At 38.9% G+C, this 23672-nt stretch overlaps 3 protein-coding genes across 3 annotated transcripts; 1 reads left to right on the top strand and 2 right to left on the bottom strand.

Moving 5' to 3' along the window:
* Positions 1-1950: 1950 nt before the first annotated feature.
* On the bottom strand, positions 1951-11052 carry LOC118748529. Its single transcript, XM_036483049.1, has 2 exons — positions 10328-11052; positions 1951-10194 (listed from the first exon to the last, which is right to left on the bottom strand). Exon 2 carries the CDS (start codon positions 8354-8356, stop codon positions 6914-6916), a length of 1443 nt encoding a protein of 480 aa, XP_036338942.1. The 5' UTR covers positions 8357-10194; positions 10328-11052; the 3' UTR covers positions 1951-6913.
* Positions 8435-8818, bottom strand: LOC118733979. Its single transcript, XM_036463647.1, has one exon. The coding sequence runs from the start codon at positions 8816-8818 to the stop codon at positions 8435-8437; it is 384 nt and encodes a 127-aa protein (XP_036319540.1).
* A 3032-nt stretch (positions 11053-14084) lies between the features above and the next one.
* LOC118733987 lies at positions 14085-14504 on the top strand. Its single transcript, XM_036463657.1, has one exon. It carries the CDS (start codon positions 14085-14087, stop codon positions 14502-14504), a length of 420 nt encoding a protein of 139 aa, XP_036319550.1.
* Positions 14505-23672: the final 9168 nt, after the last annotated feature.

The following is a 23672-nucleotide window of genomic DNA, read 5'->3' on the forward strand; positions in this document are numbered from 1 at the left end:
ATTTGGCCAAAGATTGATGTAAAGCGATCCATAGCTCTTACCCGGCTGGACCGCTCCTATCTCAGATTAGTAGTCGGGGTAATCACCGTGATGGGCACACCCGGAAAAAGGCTAGGATACCCCACCAACGATCGTTTTCGCAGTTGCAGAGACGAGGAAGAGGAGGAGACCGTTGAATACTATCTCTGCCATTGTCCCGCCTTGGCCAACACGCGCAACCGATTCTTCAACAAGTACTTTTTAGATTGTTAAGCCGATTTGAACTCGGCGAACGTCCTCGACTTTTTGTGCTATATAAAACGCACTTGGTGGTTCAATTACTAAGGAAGGGAAACAAACAAATGGCTTCGGCCAATTGTATCACAACGGCCTTTTCCAGCCCACGTGTGCTACGCGCTCTGCGCGGGTCTGCCACTCCAACCTAACCTAACCAAACTACTTTACAAAGAAATTTAGCTGTTTGACATTTTTACAGGATTTTACACGAAAAGTATTGGATCAGAGCTTTTGTGTTGTTATAAACGATTATTATTAAGCTTTTAAATACTGATGCGATTATTTGGAATTTGAGCGGAACAGCTGATCTCCAATTCGCTTTGAGTGAGAGCGGTGTTTATACACTCTTTCTAACTGTCTGGAGAAATAAACTACCGATTTGAAATGGAGTGTGAGCCAAAACACTTCGCTCTTTCAAAGCGAATTGAAATTCAGTTTATAGATATGTTTTGAATCGCGGCGAAATGAATTAAAGCGACTTATGCATGCGTATAAACGTAGTAATTGTGTAGCTTTCTGGATCACATTAAAAAGAAAGAAACCAACTTCCAGAATTCTATTTGCTTGGAGAAACGGGTGGTTATTGCACTTTATCCACTTGGGTCATCAGCGGAGTATCCCAGAATTCCGAACTTATTTGGAGTGAGAAAATCTACTGTAAGTACAATTCTTTTGGAATTTTGTAAAGTATGGAAAGTATTGCACCCAGTATATTTCAACTACTTTCCGCTAAGTAGAGAGACCATTGAAGAGTGTGTTGACGGTTTTAAAAACATTCGATTCCCTCAATGTTTGGGAGCACTTGGTAAGCTCTTCCTAAAATTGTTGTGTTATGCACAGCTACAAATAGTATTTTTAAGATGGATGCCACATAGAAATTCAAATTCAAATTAAAAGCAAGGTAATTAAGCAGCATAAAAGTGGATGTTAAATAAAAGCACTAAAACTAACAGAGCTGCCAAATGTGGGGATTTTGCCCCATTTTGGGGATTTATGAAACCATTTGGGGATCGATTTTTTCGTTTGTGGATTTGGGGATTTTATGGGGATTTTAGTTTGGTTTAAAACTTTCATATTGAAATTAAAACATATATTTTTCTGGCTGCCCATAAAAATTTCTCCTATAAAGATTTTATTAGTACATACTTTTTGCGCCATATGTTTGTAAGGTTTTCCTAACGCCGTCAAAGCATTATTCCGCGCAGATGTCTGCTTTGATTGGCATTCACTGAACAAACAATTTTCGCAACAACGTCCACGAAAGAAATTAAAAAATAAATGGTATTCTTTAGTTATTTGAGATTGTACTTTATTACACTAAAAAAGTTTGATTACTTTTTGATTTTAAACTTTTATTTATGCTTTTTCTGTTGTAGATTGAATTATATTTTAAAAGAAAATTAGTAAAACTAAATAAATAAACATATGTTGTAAAAACATATAACTTTGAATTTTGGTGCTAAATAAATCTCTGACTATAGTTGTACGTATAACCAAATGACCTCATGCATATATGTACATATGTACGTATGTACATATACATATATAAATTTGTGAAAATGTGTAGAGAAAAGTATTCAAAACTGTAATAAAAAGAAAACTGTGTTAAAATGAAAACTGTATTAATGTGAAAACTGGATTAAAATGAACTAACACAAATGTGAATACATGCTTTTTTTATTTCTTACTAAAGGGGATTTAAATGGGGATTTAAAAGAAAAATGTGGATTTTTTGGGGATAACTGCGGCCCGATATGGGGATGGGGTACAAAAATATTCTGGCAACACTGAAAACTAATAACATCCATACCTGTGTATGTACAATTATAGGTTTCGCCGGATTGGTAAAGGCATAACAGAATTGACTATGCGAATTCTATTATAAAAAGGGCTTGTTCGAGATGCAATCACAACCGCAGTGTTGCGCGAATTATTAAAGTATCACGTTCGGTGTGAATTTCTAGCAACGTTTTATCAGTTGGGAAGTTGCAACAGTATTGCAAATTTTCATTAGTGCTGCAGTATTGCCGCTTTTATTACGTGCCTCGAACAGGCCCATACTTGCTGTGTCTTGCACAACTTTTTGATAGCGGAAAATGACCCAGTTTCACTTTCTTGGCTAACTGAGCAGAAGGCTAACGACAGCAGTAGAAGGCAACCACAATACGCAGATTTGCACCAAAGCGCAACTGAAGCTGAATCAATAAGGAATGCTTTCACTTCATACTTCAGTAAGTTATTATTACATTTATTTCAGTTTCATTTTTTTTTCTTCTTAATATAGAACCAAAGAGCCTTCAACCGGTTTATAAAAGAAAGGAAATATATATTACATTGAAAACAAAAAAGTTCATATCACAAAATTTTACATACTACTTCCTTAACATCTATTTAAAAATCTAAAACAAAAAAGAAAATAAAACTCACAACATATTTGATTCCATTTTCTTAAATAGTTCTAAAAGCTAAAAAAAAACAGTTCACTCATTAGACCTTACATACTATCTTTATAATCTAATAAATGTGTAAAAAAAGTATTAAATTCAGGATACCTTACACACTATTCCTTAAAATCTATTTAAAAAATCTAAAACACCATCCGTTTGTCTTTTTGTGTCCTTCTGCAGCTTGCATTGCCATCAGTTTTTCCTTTTCTAGTTCCACCAATTCATCGTTCGATTTGGAAAATTTATCCATAGCCGTAAAGGCAAGTCTGGTTTGCGTATTTTTGGCAACCCGTAAAGTCTCGGTGCAGTCGCAGCGGCGCATGCCAACTGTTGTTTCTCTCTGAAATTAATTGTTGCACTTTTGTATAACCAGGGCATTGTTTTTTCTCTGTAGTGTTGTTGTTGGGTCGTTTCTTTTTGTTTTCTATGTGTTTTTATCTTCAAGTCGTTTTTTATCTTCTCCTCATAGTCTGCTTTGTAAAGTGCCACCGTTTTATTTCCCCTGTCTGCCCCCGTTACTCTTATTTAATTTTTGTGTCGTTTTAAGAGTATTTTTGTTTTATTTAATGTTTCTAAAATAAATCTCTCAGCTGCATTGTGTTTTATGCTGCGTTTGAATTGGATGATCCAATTACTCAGCTTGCATCTTTGCTATTTCTTTGGTCCTATTGTCTTCTATTGGTTGTATTATTTGTTCCATTTCTGCTATCATTTGTACCGGTTTGAAATAGTTTTTGTTGTCAGTAATGCGAATTTTCTTCCCAGGGATAATAACCATTTCGACTCTTCATCAAATTCTATTGCTGTTTTATTTACAAACCAATCGTTGTTTAGATTTATTCCTAGATTTTTAGGTTGTTGAGGTTTTAGCTTTTCTAATTTAGACAAACGTATTTGTCGTAGAATCGTCTTGCAAAAAGAAACGTGGACTGTAAATTATAAATAACTAGCCAATATGAATGCATATGAAAAATTAACCTAGTGTGTATTGAATCTACATAACAGTTCTATACACGTTTTTGGCACCAAGCTCTAAAAAAAACAATGACAAGTCAAAACGCCAAAATTCTCTCTCCGTCCTCGCGTTCCTTTAAGTTAGTTGTAGTTCGTTTACTTCCTAGAATTTTCCAAATATCTCTGAAATTTTGGAAGAACATTAAATATTCCAATTTATCAAATATTCTAAACATTCCGGCCCCTCTGAAAAGCACCTGCTTTCAATGATCCAGAAACAATGGACACAGCTTCACTACTGGTCTTTTGAATGTTCCTTTTGCTGTCTTTACGGTAACTACTCGAACGAGACCATCAGGTCCAGGATGTGTCTCAACGATTCTTCCTATTGCCCAACTTGATGGAGGAAGGTTGTCATCCTTTATGACCAAAACGTCATCAATGGTTATATTTTTAAGTTTTTGTGCCCACTTTGGTCGTTGCTGCAACTGGCGTATGCATTCTACAGACCACTTCTTCTTGAACCAGTCGCTGAAGGTCTTGCCATCTGTTGAGCGCATTCTCCTTTAAATTGACCAAGTTTTCGTCGGGCATTGTATGTGGTGAACGGAATATCAAAAAATTGGCCGGAGTTAATGGATCGACATCTCCCTCGAATTTGATGCACATTGACCGAGAGTTCAGACAAAATTCAATTTGGCAAAGTACTGTAGACATTTCCTCATATGTTATTGCTGCTTCTGTTAAAACTTGTTTGAGGTGGTACTTAACTGACTTTACCCCAGCCTCCCATATCCCACCAAAATGTGGGCCAGAGGGTGGTGAAAAGTGCCATTGTATCTGCTGATCCGCTAGTTCCTTTGAAATGCCCTCTTTTGTTGTGGATGCAAACAAGAATTCGCGCAACTGCTGATTGGCCCCCACGAAATTTGTGGCGTTGTCCGAAAACAAGTGCAGGGGCTTTCTGCGCCTGGCGACAAACCGACGAAGCGATGCGATAAAGGCCCCAGTTGACAGTTCCGTAACAAGCTCGATATGTACAGGCACACAAAGAGCGCGATCCAATATTTGTATAGCTTAGACCCTCGTCCCTTCCAGGAACGCACCTGTAACGGCCCGGCATAATCTACACCCGTATTGAGAAAGGCTGCACCTGGGTTTAGTCGATGTGGAGGAAGATTACCCATCTGTTGCTGGTAAGCTATTCCACGTACTTTCGTACACGTTGCACATTTAAAAACACATCGTTTAATTGTGTATGTACCCCTTGGGATCTTAGTCTAAGCAAGTAACGAAGTTGACGACTTCCAGCGTGTAGGTGCTTCAGATGGGAATACATCACGATAAGTCGGTTCAAATGGCTGTCTTTGTGGATATCTAAAGGATGCTTCTGGTCGCAGTTGATGTTAGCGTTTACAATCCTGCCTCCAACCCGAAGTAGGCCACCGTTATCGATGAAAGGTGCAAGAGTCGTCAGTTTGTTTGACATAGGTAGAGACTTACCTTTCAATAGTAATCGTATCTCTTGTGTAAAGTATGTTCTTTGCTCTTTCCTCACCAATACGTTATGGGCGTGCTGCAGCTCGTTGGTTGAAATCCCGGTAGCTGTTTTCGGTTGCTTGGAGCTACCACTTTTGCAGTTGTGTACAAAGCGTAACAGAAGTGCAGTGATGCGTAAAAGATGCGTGTATTTTAAATACCTCTCAATTAGGTCAAAACTTTGTATGATAGCTGTATGTGACTGAACCGCCTTTCGTTCTTCCATGCCGACATTCGGTGACGTAGATGGCTTCTCGATATGTGACATTGATTTATGTATCAGTACGTCAGGTCCTTGCTACCATAATTTACAAGTTACAAGCTCTGCAGGCCAAATTCCCCTTGTAGCAAGGTCTGTCGGATTGTATTGTGACGGTATATGATGCCATTGCTCAGCTGGTATGACGTCTATTATTTGGAAAGTTCTATTTGCAATGAAGGTTTTCCAGCGGCGAGGATGATCTGCCAACCACGCCAAAACAATTGACGAATCTGTCCAACCAACCACGTCAACTACTTCGAAACTTAAAGATTGTCGTACTTTGACTATTAACTTCACCAACAAGTGTGCAGGGCACAACTCAAGCCGCGTTAACGTGATTTGCTTTACCAGAGCTACCCTGGTTTTAGCTGCAATTAAGTAGGTGAACACCTCGCCATCCCTCCGCTGTATACGCACATAAACCGCTGCTGCAAATGCTACTTCGGACGCGTCCGAGAACCCATGCAACTCAACAATGCTGTCATCAGTGAAAGCAAGCCACCTTGGTATACGAAGTTTTGAAATTCTGTTGATGTTCTGCCTATAATCATACCATTCGCTGTATAGCTCACATGGTAGCTCTTCATCCCAACTTACGCCCTTTAGCCATAATTTTTGCATACAAATCTTCATTTTAATAACGACCGGAGCAATCCATCCGATTGGGTCGAATATTCTGGCGATATCCGATAGTACTTTACGTTTTGTCACGGTTAATGTGATGTCTTCAAAGGCCACGTTGTACTTGAAGCTATCTGTTTAAGTCTCCCAAAGCAAACCAAGTGTTTTTACGGCGCTTGTGGTGTCGATAATTGCATCAGGAGATTTTTGACAATCATCTATGTCAATTGTACCCAAGAACCTTCTCGAATTTGACTACCACTTACGTAGCTTGAATCCTGCCTCAGATAATATTGAACACACATCGTTCTTTAGCTTCACTGCTCCTACTGACGTGGGAGCACATGCCAAGAAATCATGTACATAAAAATTGTTCGATATTGCAGATGCTGTGTCAGGATTTTCATCAGAGTAGTCATATGCCACTTGCTGCAGTGTCCTAATCGCTAAGAAAGGTGCAGCTGCCGTGCCAAACGTTACGGTGCGAAGATCGTAAGCAATATGTTCTTCCATGGAACGTATCCACAATATTCGCTGCAAAGGCCGGTCATCTGGATGTACCAATACCTGTCGGTACATTTTCTCAATATCGCCGGCATTTCCGGATTTTGCATATGATATCGAAAAGATCACTTTGTATTGTTGGACCGATTAACAAGTTGTCGTTGAGTGACAATCCATTTGAACTATTGCAGGATGCGTCGAACACTACTCGTAGTTTTGTTGTGGCACATGTTCTTTTGAATACTGCGTCATGTGGTATGAAGTACGTTCCGTGTACGTTTACCGTGCTGCTAATATCCATATGCCCCAACTATAAATAATCGTCCATAAATTTCCCATATTCTTTCTTGAGTTGCACATCACCATCGATTTGACGCTCCACTGAAATGAGTCGTTTAAGCGCAGCAGACTGTGATTCCCCTAGTTTAACCTCATCCTCTTTCAACGGAAGCCTAACAACGTACCTGCCTTGCTCATCGCGATGAGTATGTTGTTGAAAATGTATTTCCGCTTTTTTCTCTTCATCTGTCAGGTAATTCATCGGTTCTCGTAGAGCTTTAACTTCCCAGAAGCGTTGAAGTTGCTGACTTAAATCCACACATGTATGTGCAGTTACAATGTGTTGCTCGTCTGCTCCCTTTATTTTACCCATTATAACCCAACCGAAAATTGTGTTGACTGCAGTCGGTGAACCGCTAGGATGAGTCAACTTCTCTGGCAGTAAACAGCTAGTGAAGACATCTGCGCCAAGTATGATGTCGATTTTATTAGGTTTCGAATATGATGGATCTGTAAGATTAACTTCATTGAAAAATGCCAAACTCTGATGGGTTATATCGCATGGAGGCAATGTGTGAGTTAAATTAAGCAAGCATAATGCCTCAGTTCTAATTATGGTGTCATATTGTATCGCCTCGATATGCAATTCAACCCTTCCTCTAGTGTGACTTCCATTGACTGAACCGATCCCATATAGCATAGTTCTATCAAAGCCTCGTTTCAGTTGCAGTCGTTGTATGCATGATTCGGTTATAAGCGTGCCTTGTGACCCTGAGTCCAGCAAAGCGCGACATGGGTTCAACTCGTTGCATCTATTGCGCACGACAATCGCTGTTGGCAGCAATGTGATAGACCGCTGACTCTGCTGTGTGATATTTGCACTGACAATAGATGGCTCTACGTTCGTATTGACTGCTGACAGCTGAACATCACTTGCTGCTGATGTTGTATGTAACAGGGAGTTGTGTTTTGCTCCACATTTTCTACACGATGATCTCTTACAGTTTGATGCGCGGTGGTCTGGCTGCAGACAGTTAAAGCAGATGTTGCTCCTCTGAACCAGATTGCGTCTCGCATTCGCTTCCATATCTAGGAACTGCTTACATTGATAAAGCTGATGCTGCTTTGAACAAAGAACACATGTATGTAGCATTGTTGAAAGCGTGCGCGCTTGGTTGCGCTTGTCGCCGATGCCACTTCGAGATGTATTGACCGCTGTAGTCTTTTGGGTGTTTTCCAACTCGTAAAGTCTTTTCTCCAGGAAGTTCAAGAAATCTTGAATCGATTGCTCTTCCTCAGATTTCTTTTCCCTATACCACAAAACACGCGTCTCGGCGTCAAGCTTTTTCTCTAACATCAGCAATAAAATTGAATCCCAATGTTCAACAGGTTCATTAAGCACTTTTAACGCATTTATACTTTCGTTGGTTGTATTATATAGTCGCTTAGCTTCTGCCGTTGACGCAGACTTCATTGCATGTTGATCGCATAAAAGTTCAAAATAAGCTCTCTTTACTTTGTCGGACTTATCATATTTTTTCTTAATTAGCTGTCAGGCAAAATCGTAATTTGCATTGGCTGGTTTTAAATGTTTGATGTGCGAAAGTGCTTCCCCTCGAACTTTCGTTTGCAAATATTCTAGCTTCTCAATATTGGAAATGTTTTGTCTGTTGTGTACAAGTGTCTCGGATAAGTCGCGAAAACGGATCCAGTCCGTACATTTGCCATCAAATTCTGGTATCTGAATGCGTGGCAAACGCATTTCATGTTGGATGTGTTGTTGTTGTGTGTAGTTGCTGGCGTTTATTGGGCTTGAACCATTTTCTATCCCACTGTCACAAACATTCGTTCGATTAATGCACCCATTGTTGTCTGATGCTCTAGTAGGTTCTGAACTGCGATCGATATATCGCTTGATGGTCAATAGCAGTATCATTTCCCGCAGAAAGTTGCATTAAACGCGTGTAAATTGTTTTAATAGCGAAATATTTCTCTTCCACCTCAGTGCGGTACACTTCTTCTTCTGCCTGCTGTTCTCTAGTGGTAGCCAACACGTCGATTTCTAGATGAATTCTTTCATACTATCTAAACAAGTCATCCGCTCTTTCTGCACGAACTCTTATACCCTCCGCCGTTGTCTTTTGATCGGCACATACGTTGTATATGCGTGTTAGGCTACCTTTAATCGTTTGCCTTGCGCTTTCAATTTATCCATGGTTACTTTGTTGCATTAATTTCACGTTTTGAAACTTTGTCACAACTGCTGCTTTGAACAGCTGCTGGCTGCCGTGTAGCGTTGATTTCGATCTTACTAAATGTATTGAGTCCTGTTGACACGCTGTTGTAGTTTGGTACACTGCATGGGCTAGGCTTGGTAATTGTCGTATAATCACTGTGCGGTTTACGTTACGACCAAAAGACGGAGGCTCACACAGGTATGCTCTTGGCACTTTTTGAAAGGCTGATTGTACTTTAAAACAACGGGGGCTAAGTATTTTAAGGCTCACACAGGTGTGCTCGTGCGTTTTGACCAGATATGCTGGATACTGTACACACACGTTGGAGGCTGACACTGATGTATTCTTGCTAATTAGTTTGGAAAATTTTGGACACACTTTCAGCGACCAGTTGTTGAAGGCTCATACGAGTTTGCTCGGGCTAGTAAAACTAGCACGTTTATTCTTCCACGGGTAGAGACTCACACAGGTGTGCTCTTGGCGCTTGGAAAAATATTCTGAATACTGGACACACTTTTAGGCGAACAGTCGTTGGAGGCTCACACTGATGTGCTCTTGCCACTTGACAAAATATTCAGGTTACTGGGCACACTTCTGGGCGAACAGTCGTTGGAGGCTCACACTGATGTGCTCTTGCCAATTGGTTTTGGAAAGTCTGGACACAATTCCAGGCGACGAGACGTTGAAGGCTCAAACAGGTTTTTACCGATGTATGTACGCAACTGTCAAGTTTTTACGTGCGATAGTAATTGCGACACGTGTTTAGTGATGTGCGCATTCAACAAAATCACAAAATTTCATAGAATCGGCTTGCAAAACGAAACGTGGACTGTAAATTATAAATAACTAGCCAATATAAATGCATATGAAAATTTAACCAAGTTTTTATTGAATCTCCACAACAGTTTTATACACGTTTTTGGCACCATCCTCCCTTGTATCAAAAAACCAAGCTCTCAAAAAAAAAACAATGACAAGTCAGAACGCCAAAATTCTCTCTCCGTCCTCGCGTTCCTTTAAGTTAGTTGTAGTTCGTTTACGTCCTAGAATTTTTCTAAAGAGGAATGCCATATCTCTGAAATTTGAAAGAACATTAAATATTCCAATTTATCAAATATTCTAAACAGTATATTTCCCCGTTCTGCTGTTATTCTTTTACTTAGGCTATTTTGTTTACAAACAAAGGAGTTTAGTTCCAATTCACTTACGCTGCGTTGTAGTTGTTGCCTCGCGTGATATATACAGTTTTTGGTGTTTTTTATGTTTATATTTGTTTGTGTAATTTATAAGTTTAATATTTTCTTCAGAAACAGTCGTTTTGTGTTTTCTACTTTTGCTTTCATTTTCAGGACGTGGTAGTTTATGTTTTTTGCTGCGTTTGTCAGGTGGTTGGGTAAAAGCTCATATCGTCTGCATTCCAATAAGAGTTGAAGCTGTGTCATCTGTTTTTCCAGCTTTTGTTTTTGCTTTTTAAAGTGTTTTAGGGTTATGCAGGTGTGTTCCCCGTCTTTGTATTTGATGTGCTTGCAAAAATCCTTCATGTTTCTTGTATGTTTGTTTGTTGTTGATGTAGATAAAGAGATTACTTCGGCAGGCCTTCCGATGTTGAATAATATGACGATGAGTTGACGATCAATTTATGGAATTTTATAGTGTTTTGTATTTTAGGCTATTTGATCCTGTGCAACAAAAAGGGTTTTCTCTTCACTTTCCAGCCCGACGTTGCGCTGTCCTTCTCAGCATCTTCAGGGGCGATTTCTTTATTAAAAACATCAACAAGAATACATACAAACAGATCGTTAGTTGCAAACATAATAAGCAAAATGAATAAATTACATTTATAGGTACGGACACAGGGTAATGTTGATTTGGGTTTATATGAAAAACACAAAACTTTTTTAAACATAATTACTGGACTACGAAATTTTATTTTTTTTTTGTACTCTCACTTCACAGAGAAATTTTGCTGTTTGACATTTTTACAGGATTTTACACGAAAAGTATTGGATCAGAGCTTTTGTGTTATTATAATAAGCTTTGCCACGATTTTATATCAGAAATTCCCGTTTGATTAGGATTCCTAAAATGTGCTATACGGCAACTATATTTTCTGCGTGTTCTGGATTCTCCTTCTTCGTAAAATGTTTCAGCCAATCAGAACTCACTTCGCAACTATGTCATTGGAGGAAACCAAATTTTTAACAGCACCTTGCAGTAACCTTCTATTTTATGAACCTTTGGGGTGTTCACAGTTCGTTCCAAATAGTGTCTCAAAATGTAGACGTCTACATTTTAAGACGTTTTCTAACCGTAAAATCTGTGGTGTTGTTGTTTCCCATACAAAATTGGAAAACGACGCCGTCTACATTTTGTCACACTCAAAGGTATGTTTTTTACGCGTCTACATTTTGCAACCTCGCAGCAGGGTTGCATTATGGCAATACTAATCACATTTTTTTTATTTATTGGGCACGTTTTCTGTATTTGCATTTAATTTGAGCGCAATTTCTGATGAAAAGAAACAAATCAAGGAAAAGAAATAACAAATATTACGAGTTGGTAATTAAGTTAAAAGTTACATTTTTTTCAGATACAAAATCGAAAGGCGACATATAAAAAATGCACGCAAGGAAGAAATGTCTGGCAACACCAGCAAAGTTTTGAGACGATTTTGCGACGACTGCTAGAAAGGGGTGCTCACAGTTTGATGCTAAAGATGTCTCAAAATGTAGACGTCTACATTTTCAGACACAATTTGGAACGAACTGTGAACACCCCACTTGTAATACTTCCATATTGGCAGTATCTACAAGCAGTGTTGCCGTTTTGATCCAAATGGAACAAAATGATACGTTTTTCATCGAATTTTTAAAGATACCTTTATTTTTAGCTTAGTATAAATTGTGATACATTTTAATTCACAAGTTGAAGGTAACTCTTCCCATCTTAAGACTTTTATGATTTTGTGGCCACACTTTGTTTCCTTTCATTGAATCTGCACATGACATCACTGTTAGCTACAGACAATAAGCCTGTTCACGCACTCCAGGATTTAGTCCGAAGTCGTTTTCTTTCACACATATATCATATATTTTGCGAACAATTTCTCACTAAATCATGGAGTGCGGGAACAGGCTAATATTGCCGTTCCTTTTTGATTTTGAGGCTGTATGATGTGGTACTGGGCTAAAGGCAGTGTCACACGACTGTTACATTTGTACAGATTTGTACATTTTGGCAGTCACACAGTGGTATTCTTTAGAAATTTGAGTTCAGCTTAATAAAAGAATTTCCAAACAACACTACTCTGTAACTGCCAAAATGTACATATCCGTACAAATGTACCAATCATGTAATGCAGCGTTCATGCTGACATTAAAAAGCAAATTTAACAACTTGGAACACTGGTTTTTTGAAGAGTGGTCATGGTGCCACATTTCGTAAATGTACATTTACGCGAGTTCGAAACTCTGATTACATACATAATACAACGATACCATTTGCAGAGAAATTAAATTAAAATGCGTCGATTGAAATTTATATTATTTGTGGTTAAATTATATGTGTCTATGACCCTCAATTATGCCAACATTGAAGAGACAAATGCATCCATCAGTGAAATAAGAAAAAGGCGCGCTAGTATTATGGAAATTCTGTTTTTGTCCAAGTTGTCATTTGGGAGTACATCCACTTAGAACTTCATGCTAACGAAAGAACCTGTGCCTTTTTTATACCCGAGCGCACTTGTGCACAAGGGTATTATAACTTTGTTCACATAACGGTTGTTTGTAACAGGCAAAACGAATCGAGATAGATGTAGACAAATGTATACATAAATGATCAGAATGTAAAGAGAAATCGATTAAGCGGTGACTGTCTGTTTGTCCGTCCGCCCGTCCGTCTTTGCACACGATAACTCGAGTAAAAATTGAGATATCTTAACGAAGCTTGGTACGTGAACTTCTTTTGGGCGTAGGACGGATGGTATTGAAAATGGGCGAAATCGGCGAATCCCATATAATGGTAATTTTCAGAAAAACGAAAACTGCGATATTTTAGTAACTACAGAAGATAATTAACTCAAAATTGATATTTGTAATGAGTTTTAGACGAAAAATAAGAATATTACAAAATTTTGGCAAATGGGCGTAGCCACGCCCACTTATGGTTACATGTGTATATCTTGGTAACCGCTACACCAATTTCTTCAAAACTTGGCAAAGTTGTTGGTCCTGGTACAGCATACCAAATGGCCGAAAATTTCTAAAATCGGGCAATAACCACGCCCACATCCCATATAACGGTAATTTCGAGAAATACAAAATCTTCGATAAATCAGTAAATATTGAAGCTAATTTATTCAAAATTAATGGTTGCAACAGTTCTTTACCAAAAAATACGTTTATAACAAAATTTTGGAAAATGGGCGTAGCACCGCCCACTTGTGATCACATATATGTATCTCGCTAACCGTTCTAGCAATTTGTACCAAACTCGGTATGGTTATTGTGCTTGCCACATAAAAGCAAACCGTTGAAAATTTTTGAAATCGGCCTAAAATTGAGGCCGCTTTTCATATAACGGTAAATTTCAGAAATGCTTGAGATTTCAATATTTCGAAATTTAACATAAACTCAAGGAGAGTACAAGCAAGCGGCAATTTTTTAATCCTCATCCAACTACTAAAGAAGTAACTAGTTTCGATTTGCAACTCGTGACCTCCAAAGTGGAGACCCCGTTTTAAAGAAGATCCGTTGCATCGACAGTTACCGAAAAACCGTAAACCACACGTCAGCTTATATCGCTTATAGTTTTTAAGACAGCGAATATGGCATCTAAGGATTATTCGAATGCAGCAGCACCTTTGGAAACAAAGGACGAAGCCACAGGAAATAGTCCAATACCCCCATAGGCGCAGCTCAATTAACACCCTCAGATGTCAACGCTGTAGCCGTAAAAATCGACATGCCAACGATCGACCGCAGGAAGATCGAAGGATGGTTCCTAAGTCTTGATTATTGGTTCCTTGCAATGGGTATCAAAAGCGATACCCAGAAATTCCACACGGTGGTGACAGCTCTCGGTCCACGTACACTGCAAGATTTCCTAGCCACGTTAGGAGAAGTGCCTGACCAGGGTCGATATGAATTCGTCAAACAGCGACTAATAACCTTCTGCACCAACAGCCAGCAGGGACGCTTAAATCAAGTGCTGAACGAAACCCAGTTGGGTGATCAAAGGCCTAGTCAGTTGTTTACGGAAATGATGCGGCTAGTCGGCGATACAATGAGAGAATCAGCGGTAAAGAATCTGTGGGCAAAACGTCTACCAGTTTATGCTCAAGCTGCTGCAGCTGCGTACTCAGGCCCACGGAAGAATACCTAACAATTGCGGACGCCATCGTCGACACTATCAGCCTGCAGGTGAACAGCAGCACAGCTGAATAAGGCTGCTGCCTTACTCCGGCATCAGCCACGTATGCAGAAAAATCGCAAGCCAACACCTAGTACAACGAGCTACAAAGCGCCATCAATGCGCTAGCACAACGTTTCGACCGCCTCTATACTGATCGCAACACCGATAGGAAGGGTGATAGATGCAGATGCCGACGGCAGTCTCGCGAGCGCCGTAGAAGCAGCACACCTGCTAACTTAGATGAGTGCTGGTACCACCGAAAATTTGGATACAATAGCAAGAATTGTAGACCATCATGCAAACACTATAAGACTAGCAGAGGTGATCACAGCTCGAAATGATTCGAAGCGGTCGTTGGCGAAAAGTTCTCGGCGGACGCCATCGTAAACCGCCTTTCTATCAACGACCGAAAATCCGCCATTTCGTTTTTAATTGGCTCTGGCGCCGACATCTCCGTTCTGCCACGTCAATTTTCGCATACGGTGACGCCATCCTCCGTGAAACTCTACGCCACCAATGGTACGACCATCGCTACATTCGGTCAACGACGACTCAGCCTCGACCTCGGCCTACGAAGATGTTTCGACTGGATATTCACAGTTGCAGATGTCATAGGAGCAGACCTCATACGCCATTATGGATTACTTATTGATCTTAAGAATAATAAAGTGATCGACAGCATGACGAAGATATGTGCACTGTGCAGCAGGCAGAGGGTAGGTGCGTCGCAATCAAAACGTTCGATCGCGCTTCAAAATTTGCTGACCTGCTAGCAGAGTTTCACGACATTACGCGTTTGTCATCCGGCCGCAAAAACGCTTTTGTAACGGAACACAGGATAGAGAGATTCGGACAGCCCGTTTTTGCCCGTCCCCGACGCCTCGATCCAGCGAAACTACGAATAGATAGAGAAGAATTCGAGTTTTTGTTACGACAGGGCATTATCCGCCCATCCAATAGCAACTACGCCAGCCCATTGCATATGGTCAAGAAGGCCGATGGTGAATGGCGCCCATGCGGAGATTATCGCAGATTAAACGCCCAAACCACGCCCGACAGGTATCCAATACCCTGTTTGCAGCAATATTGGAGGGAAAACAAATTTTCAGCAAAATAGATTTGCATAAGGCGTATCATCAACTACCGATTCACCCAGATGACGTCCACAAGGCGGCCATAACGACCCCATTCGGTCTCTACGAATATCCGTACATGCCATTCGGGCTGCGAAACGCCGCCCAGTCGTTCCAGAGATTGATTCACGAAACACTGCGTGGGCTGCAGTTTACGTTTGCATACATCGACGATATACTCATCGCATCCGCTAACCACGAAGAGCACCAACGCCACTTACGTGCAGTGTTCGAGCGCCTGAGGAAGTACGGACTGGCAATCAATCCGGCCAAATGTGAGTTTTTGGTAAAAGAAATAAAGTTCCTGGGTCATTTAATAACGCGAAGCGGCATTCAACCCTTGCCTGAACAAGTTCAAGCGAATTCCAAATTCGAAAAGCCGGTAGTCGCACACCAACTGAAAAAGTTTTTAGCTACCGTAAATTTCAACCGCAAGTTCTTGCCTCGCGCAATCACTTACCAGAGAACACTTACAGCAATGATCCCAGGAAATAAGCGGAATGACAAGACACCGCTGCAGTGGAGTGACGAACAAACGGCTGCGTTCGAAAAATGCAAACACGAACTTGCAAACGCCGCTATATTGGCACACCCACTTCCAAACGCTGTTTTGTCTCTGGCCACCGATGCGTCCGATGTCGCATTGGGAGCTGTGCTGAACCAGCTTACAGAAAAGGGGCCGCAGCCTCTCGGGTACTTCCTTAAAAAGCTGACGACTATGGAACAGAAATATAGTACCTACGATAGGGAAATCCTGGCTATATATAAAGCTGTTAAACATTTTAAGTATATGCTTGAGGGTCGATCATTTCATATACTCACAGACCACAAACCGTTTATATTCGCGTATCAGCAGAACAGCGATAAGGCTTCACTACGCCAACGACGATAGCCTGATTTTATAAGCCAGTTTTCGAACAATTTCCGACACATCAACGGTTCCAGCAATCACCTGCCAGACCTACTTTCTAGAATCTGCGAAATTAAACTCTCGATCGATTACAGCGAGATAGCAAAAGCACAGAAAATTGACCCTGAGCTTCAGGAGTTGCTCAAGGATAATATAACTTCTCTAACATTTAAGCTTCTTAAAATTTCAGGTTGTAAAAACGAGTTGTGGTGTGATATATCTTCGCGAACGGTGCGTCCGTTCATACCGAAGCAGTTTCGAACGCAAATATCAAAAAATGTCCACGAGATGTCACACCTAAGTACCAAAGCCACTGTAAAGATGGTTACCGAACGCTTCATTTGGCCGAATATACGTAAAGAGGCTACCTTCTTCGCGCGTTGTTGCATTCCATGCCAGAAATCGAAGGTGAATCGCCACACAAAATCGCAGCTACGACAATACATGCCGCCCAACCGACGCCTGGATCATATCAACATTGATATAATCGGGCCCCTTCCTGTTCACAATGAACAACGTTACTGCCTAACCTTAATCGACCGGTCCACACGCTGGTCGGAGGCTGTTCCCATACCCGACATGACGGCTGAAACTGTCGCACGAGCCTTAGTCACTACGTGGATAGCCAGCTACGGTTGTCCGCAGGTCATCACCACCGATCAAGGTCGTCAGTTTGAGTCCCACCTGTTGAAGGAATTGTTCAAGGTATTGGGAACAAAACACATCACGACAACAACTTACCACCCGCAGGCTAACGGCATAATAGAAAGGTGGCACAGAGTACTGCAATCTTCTATTTTGGCAGCCGGTAAAGAGGTTTGGACAGACAATCTACCCTTACTTCTGCTCTCCCTTAGAGCAGCATATAAGCCCGATCTTCAAGCATCCCCAGCCGAGTTGTTGTTCGGCACGACGTTGAAGATACCGGGAGAATTCGTTGAGGAAGCGCGTTCCGAGCAAACGCCCTACGAATTTCTTCAAAACCTACGAAAATCAATGAAGCAACTCCGGCCTACGCAAACCATATTTCACTTAACTTTGACGAGCTATGTCCATCCTGACATGATGAAGTGCTCACACATCTTAGTTCGAAACGACTCCATCCGCCCATCGTTAACGACACCTTACGAGAGCCATACAAGGTAATTCAACGAAACGCAAAATTATTTACGATTTTAATTAACCAACGGAAAGTCAACATCAGCATCGACCGATTAAAACCAGCATATGTTTGGGTAAGTGATGAACCAGCAGAGGTGACATCGCCATCACCGAAGCAAAAACAACGTCCGATGGAAAAACAGCCAGTCAATCTCCACGAAGAACCTCAACCGCCCCAACGGTTGAGGCCAAAACGAACCATAAGGACACCTGTACGCTTTCATTAAACGGGGAGTACTGTGGTGCCTTCAGGCACAACAAGAACCTACATTTATTTTTAGTTATAATTATTCTTCTTTGGCCACTGTAAGAACTAGTTTTAGTTTCACTTATTATTGTACTCCGTTATAATTTAATAAACGACGATGAGAGCACTTTGCGGTTGTCGCATTGCTTTTGCGTTCACTTCCATTCCATTCCTTGGAAACAACATAAACTTAAGGAGACTACAAGCAAGCGGCAATTTTTTAATCCTCATCCAACTACTAAAGAAGTAACTAGTTTCGATTTGCAACTCGTGACCTCCAAATATATTTACGAATATACTCTATTTTCCAGAATCGAGCTAACACGTTTTGGGAAGTCAAGTGTCAATGCTGCGGAGATGATTTCTTCAAGCCAAACTTTAGATTAAAAAGAAGGGCGTTCCAGAAATTGTGTAGCTTTCTGGATCACATTAAAAAGAAAGAAACCAACTTCTAGAATTCTATTTGCTTGGAGAAACGGGTGGTTATTGCCCTTTATGCACTTGGGTCATCAGCGGATTATCGCAGTATTACGAACTTATTTGAAGTGGGACAATCTACTGTATGTACAATTCTTTTGGAATTTTGTAAAGAAGTATGGAAAGTATTGCACCCAGTATATTTCAACTACTTTCCGCTAAGTAGGGAGACCATTGAAGAGTGTGTTGACGGTTTTAAAAACATTCGATTCCCTCAATGTTTGGGAGCACTTGGTAAGCTCTTCTTAAAGTTGTTGTTTTATGCACAGCTACAAATAGTATTTTTAAGATGGATGCCACATAGAAATTTAAATTCAAATTAAAAGCAAGTAAATTAAGCAACATAAAAGTGGATGTTAAAGAAAAGCACTAAAACTAATAACATCCATACCTGTGTAGGCATTGGTAACAGAATCGACAATACGAATTCTATTATAAAAACTTGTTTTGTCTTGCACAACTTTTTGGTAGCGGAAAATGGCCCAGTTTCACTTTCTTGGCTAACTGAGCAGAACGCTTTCGACAGTAGTAGAAGGCAACCACAATCCGAAGATTTGCACCAAAGCGTAACAGAAGCTGAATCAATAAGGAATGCTTTCATTTCATACTTCAGTAAGTTATTATTACATTTATTTCAGTTTCATTTTTTTTTCTTCTTAATATAGAACCAAAGAGCCTTCAACCCGTTTGTAAAAAAAGGAAATATATATTATATTGAAAACAAAAAAGTTCATATCACAAAATCTTACATACTACTTTCTTAACATCTATTTAAAAATCTAAAATAAAAATCACAACATATTTGATTCCATTTTCTGAAATAGTTCTAAAAGCTGAACACGGTTTACTCATTAGACCTTACATATATTTCCTTATAATCTAATATGTGTGTAAAAAAGCATTTAATTCAGGATACCTTACCTTAAAATCTATTTAAAAAATCTAAAACACCATCGGTCAGTATTTTGTGCCCTTCTGCAGCTCCTGCTTTGCCACCACCAATTCTTCGTTCGATTTGGAAAATGTATCCATAGTTTCCGAAAAATTGGACTGGAGGTTTTCGCAGACCGTCACTAACCGATCCATTTGTTTTTTTCTTCCAGATGCCGAGGACGAAGTCATTGTGTACAAATACAAGTGAGATATCTTAGCAATAGACGTCATCCTGGGCCACAGCTGCGATCATCTGTTTTTTAGAGCTGCTTATTTTAGTCTAAACTGCTCTTTTTTGACCTGAGTTGCATTAAATAGTCTTATACAACTTAGTAGTATTTGTGGTTCAAATGGTAAAATATATGCCCAAAAACTTGAAAAATATTAGATGATTGTTTTTTAAAAATGCTATTTAGTAAATTTCGTTTTGATTTCGACATTAGCAATATTCAGATTATAAAAGTTTTTCACATATGTTTTAAGATTTTAAAGTTTTTAAAAAGTACGGTAGAATGCAACAATGTGGTTGAATTTGTTTGCATCTTCGTCAGCTTATTCGTTTGCAGACTAGAAAAATGGCGAACAGCCATCAAAATACTAATTCAAAATACACATCTTTCACTGGACACACAAATGGGTGCGCGCAGCAAAATTCAGCCCTAATGGTAAGTTAATTTCATCGTGCGGCGATGACAAGTTAAGAATTTGCGATACATTTTCAGGCGAATGTGTGCGAACGTTCACCGTGGGAAGAGGTATGGGACGACAGCTGGCATGGCATCCAGACGGTAATCTGGTGGCTTTAGCCACAGTATAGACAGTAACCAACCTTTTTGGGTTGTTGTTGTAGTGGTCGTTGTTGTTGTAGTTATATTCACTCCTGAGGAAGGCACGGGGTTGTGTGCTGCTATTTAATTGCCTTCCTCAGACTTTTTCTTAGATTTCAGGGTTGTGTGCTGCATTATTTAAGCATTTGACAAATCGTGATTTTATAAAAAGAAAATTATAAATGGTGTTGAAAAAGCAAACAAACGCTCGTGCAAAAGCTCTATTTTTGTGTGTTGTTAAAATTTATACATGGCGTATTGATGGTAATACAAGCAAAGTATTCTTTTGTGAATTTTATGTTACTTGAGAATTTAGACAACGTGCGAGTTGCCAGGTTCTTTTATCAATATAATTAACACAAGCTTTTCCGCGTGGTTGCCTTTCAATAAATAGAATAAACAAATATTCGCAAATAAATTGGATTTACTTCATAACTGACAACTAACGTACGCTTTTTGTTCTTTTCTCCATTTTGATTTTGACTGTTTATAACCGCCAACAACTTTATGTGTATACATATTTACTAGCTGTAAAAATTTTGCGTAGTCCCACGAGCTAGGTAAAAACTATGGCATTCGTATTCACAACGAAAAATCTCAAAATTTTTGTTTGGTCTTTCCAAGTTTTCTCTTTTTTATTAGTTGGCAAAGGCCCTCAGTGGCAGCGCTCCGAACGTTGAGATAGTAATTTCATGTCAATTAGTAGAAAAGTTCCATGTTGAAAAAACTTTTTATTATGGCGAGAAAATTTTACATTTCTGCTGTGCCAATTCGTAACTTTTTACTGCTGGAAATATTTGACAGTTGCTCTGGTGCAAAAGTTGAGCAATTAAAATCAGAAATTATACAAAAAATACTTGTATTTACTGACTTTTATTCTTATAGAACTAAAAGCCATGCATTTATTAGACGCCTTAGTAATAAAATTAGAACAAAAAAATTCTTCAAAGTCGTCAGGCCGGGTTGAAAATTTTCATTCACCTCATAGTTAACAAAAATTTACAATCCGTAGTACTTTTCTATCAATTCGCAAATGCCGTTTGTACAAAAAAGGTTATAAAATGCGTTTTATTTAAATCGTTTAGAAAATGAGTCATTTATGTATACCATTTTATGTGGAATTATTCAATAAATTTCGTTTTGCACTATACTTTTTGCAACTATTTGGAGTTAATTATTTTTGCTTCTTAAAAGCAACCCTGCGTGCATGGAAGGCGTGTGTACCAATAATTTCATCCCTAGCATATTCATCCCCGAGGAAGGCAGTCGCCAAATTCACCAAAGGTTGTTTACTGGTTATATTGTGGCTTTAGCATTAAGTTGTAACCGCGTTAAGATATTTGACATAGCTGAAGGCGAGCTAATACAGTGCATTCGTCGCCGGAGAATGATGTTGCATTTCACCCAAGTGGAAATTTCTTGGTGACTGGCGGCGATGACGATACAATAAGATTGCTTGATTTATTAGAAGGTCGACCAATTTATACACTTTAGTAGTGCACTTTAGCGGAACCATATAATATAAATTTTTTCCTGTATTCAACAGTTGCTCGTTTGGAAATCTAATTTGCATACATTTGATGCCAATAGCTCTCGTAACAAACAAGCCAGTTCTCAAAGAGTCCAAATTGAGTTTAGTCATGGAACAGCTCCACATAACTCCGCCATAGACACACCAGTTGCTGGAGTACCAAAAAGCTGTGATGACAGTATTTTAATTGATCCACGACAATCGGTGGCATATGGAATGCGTGATGGAAATTTTCTGGTGCTTGATAGCCAATATACTACAAGAGTGAAACGCTACAAGTGAAACGCTGTGATAGTAATTTTTCTTAAATTTCCATCTTTTATATGCAGTTACATTAAGAAGCTCATAGAGGACAGAGCTGTTGGTGAGGAAGGTGTCGAATTACTGCAGTACTGCAACGTGCCCCACTCGTATGGAATAGTAGCTTATGTCAAAAGGCTGGTTTTAGTATAATACGGCATTCGCAGCATACCCTCACTGGCGCCGAGCCGTTGAAGACATTTTGGCAAATAAACGTGCAAGAAATAGTTCCGATACTAGCACGTCCATATTCTTGTTAAGGGTCATCAAAAAATTCCTTGTGTTGTAAATAATAAAGGGAATGCCGGATTATACTAAAGCCAGCTTCCCGACATAAACTACTATTCCATACGAACACAGAAATATAAATGTATCTAAAACTGAATAACTCAAATCAAAAAGAATTGCATTTGCATAATATACCTAATATTGGAATCTGTTTTGATCGTAAAAAATACAACTTGCAATCATATAGATTATAGTTTTGAAAGAAATTGTGTAAAAATTGTTAATAGCAATCTGCCTTAAATTTATGTTCCCCATGTAACGGGTATAAAATACGTTAAATCCGCACTATCTGCATTAACAAAAAATATACATTGGAATATTTAAAATAAAACGATGTATATTTATTTTCTAATAAGAATTGTTTCTTAATTGCAAGTATTTAATACTAATATAATGTAGTGGTTAATGTTTAAAAATGAATTCGCAATATGTCCGCAGCTCAGGTTGATTTGAAGAAATCCGTTTAAATTTTTCGAATTACATCTACTTGAATATAGAATTGGCAGGGTTGCATACAAATGGTAGTTCCGTAAATATTTAAGATATGTTAGTTCATTCATTATTTACATCTGGGCCAAATATAGCCGAAAAAACAAAGTTTCGATTAAAACGAGTTTTTATAACCCCCCATAAAATTCCGATTAATTTTAAATACGAAAATAAAGATATTTTTTCATGGAGAGGTATTTTTTTTAACATACCTTGTTTATACATACACAAGAACCGTATTAGCAAAAAACCGATTGGACTCAACATATATTTCTTTACAGCATTTATACCCCTGTCTTTATAGCGCACTCGATAAAGTCTTATTCAAAAGTAAACAAAATCTGCTATTTTTAAACGACATTTTTTTAATAAATAATTTGCGCGGTTGACCGAAACGGAAACAAACAATAATTGTAATTTATTAAAACAATAATTCGAATTTAAAAGGGGCAGTATATAGAAAACCAGCCTATTGTCACTTCACTTTCCAATGGTGCTGATTTCTGCAAGAATTATTTAGCGACTTAGAGCATAATCAACACAATATATGCACATAAATATGTATTATTTCACAGATCTCAGAGTCAGCTTAGAATTACGTCACCAAAATTATATAAAATTTAAGTAGGAATTATTTTTATTTATAACGTAAAAGCGCTATCTGACCCAATCTGATAAGTATATTTCCCCTAAAGTTAACCCATTTTATTTAATTTGTCTCTCGTGAAAATATATATTTTATTTAAAATTTTCAGATATGTACATATATTTTAAATTTTTGCTTTAATTTTTGTATCCTTTTAATATTTAATTAGATACCTTAAGATTAAAATAAGCTTAAA

The sequence above is a fragment of the Rhagoletis pomonella genome, unplaced genomic scaffold (genome assembly GCF_013731165.1).
Source record: "Rhagoletis pomonella isolate Grant_MI unplaced genomic scaffold, Rhpom_1.0 Rhpom_scaffold_00001, whole genome shotgun sequence".
Lineage (NCBI taxonomy): Eukaryota > Metazoa > Arthropoda > Insecta > Diptera > Tephritidae > Rhagoletis > Rhagoletis pomonella.

Coding starts and splice junctions, on each gene's coding strand:
- LOC118748529 (XM_036483049.1), bottom strand. CDS start 8,356: ATGAAGTCTGCGTCAACGGCAGAAGCTAAGCGACTATATAATACAACC.
- LOC118733979 (XM_036463647.1), bottom strand. CDS start 8,818: ATGATACTGCTATTGACCATCAAGCGATATATCGATCGCAGTTCAGAA.
- LOC118733987 (XM_036463657.1), top strand. CDS start 14,085: ATGCCAACGATCGACCGCAGGAAGATCGAAGGATGGTTCCTAAGTCTT.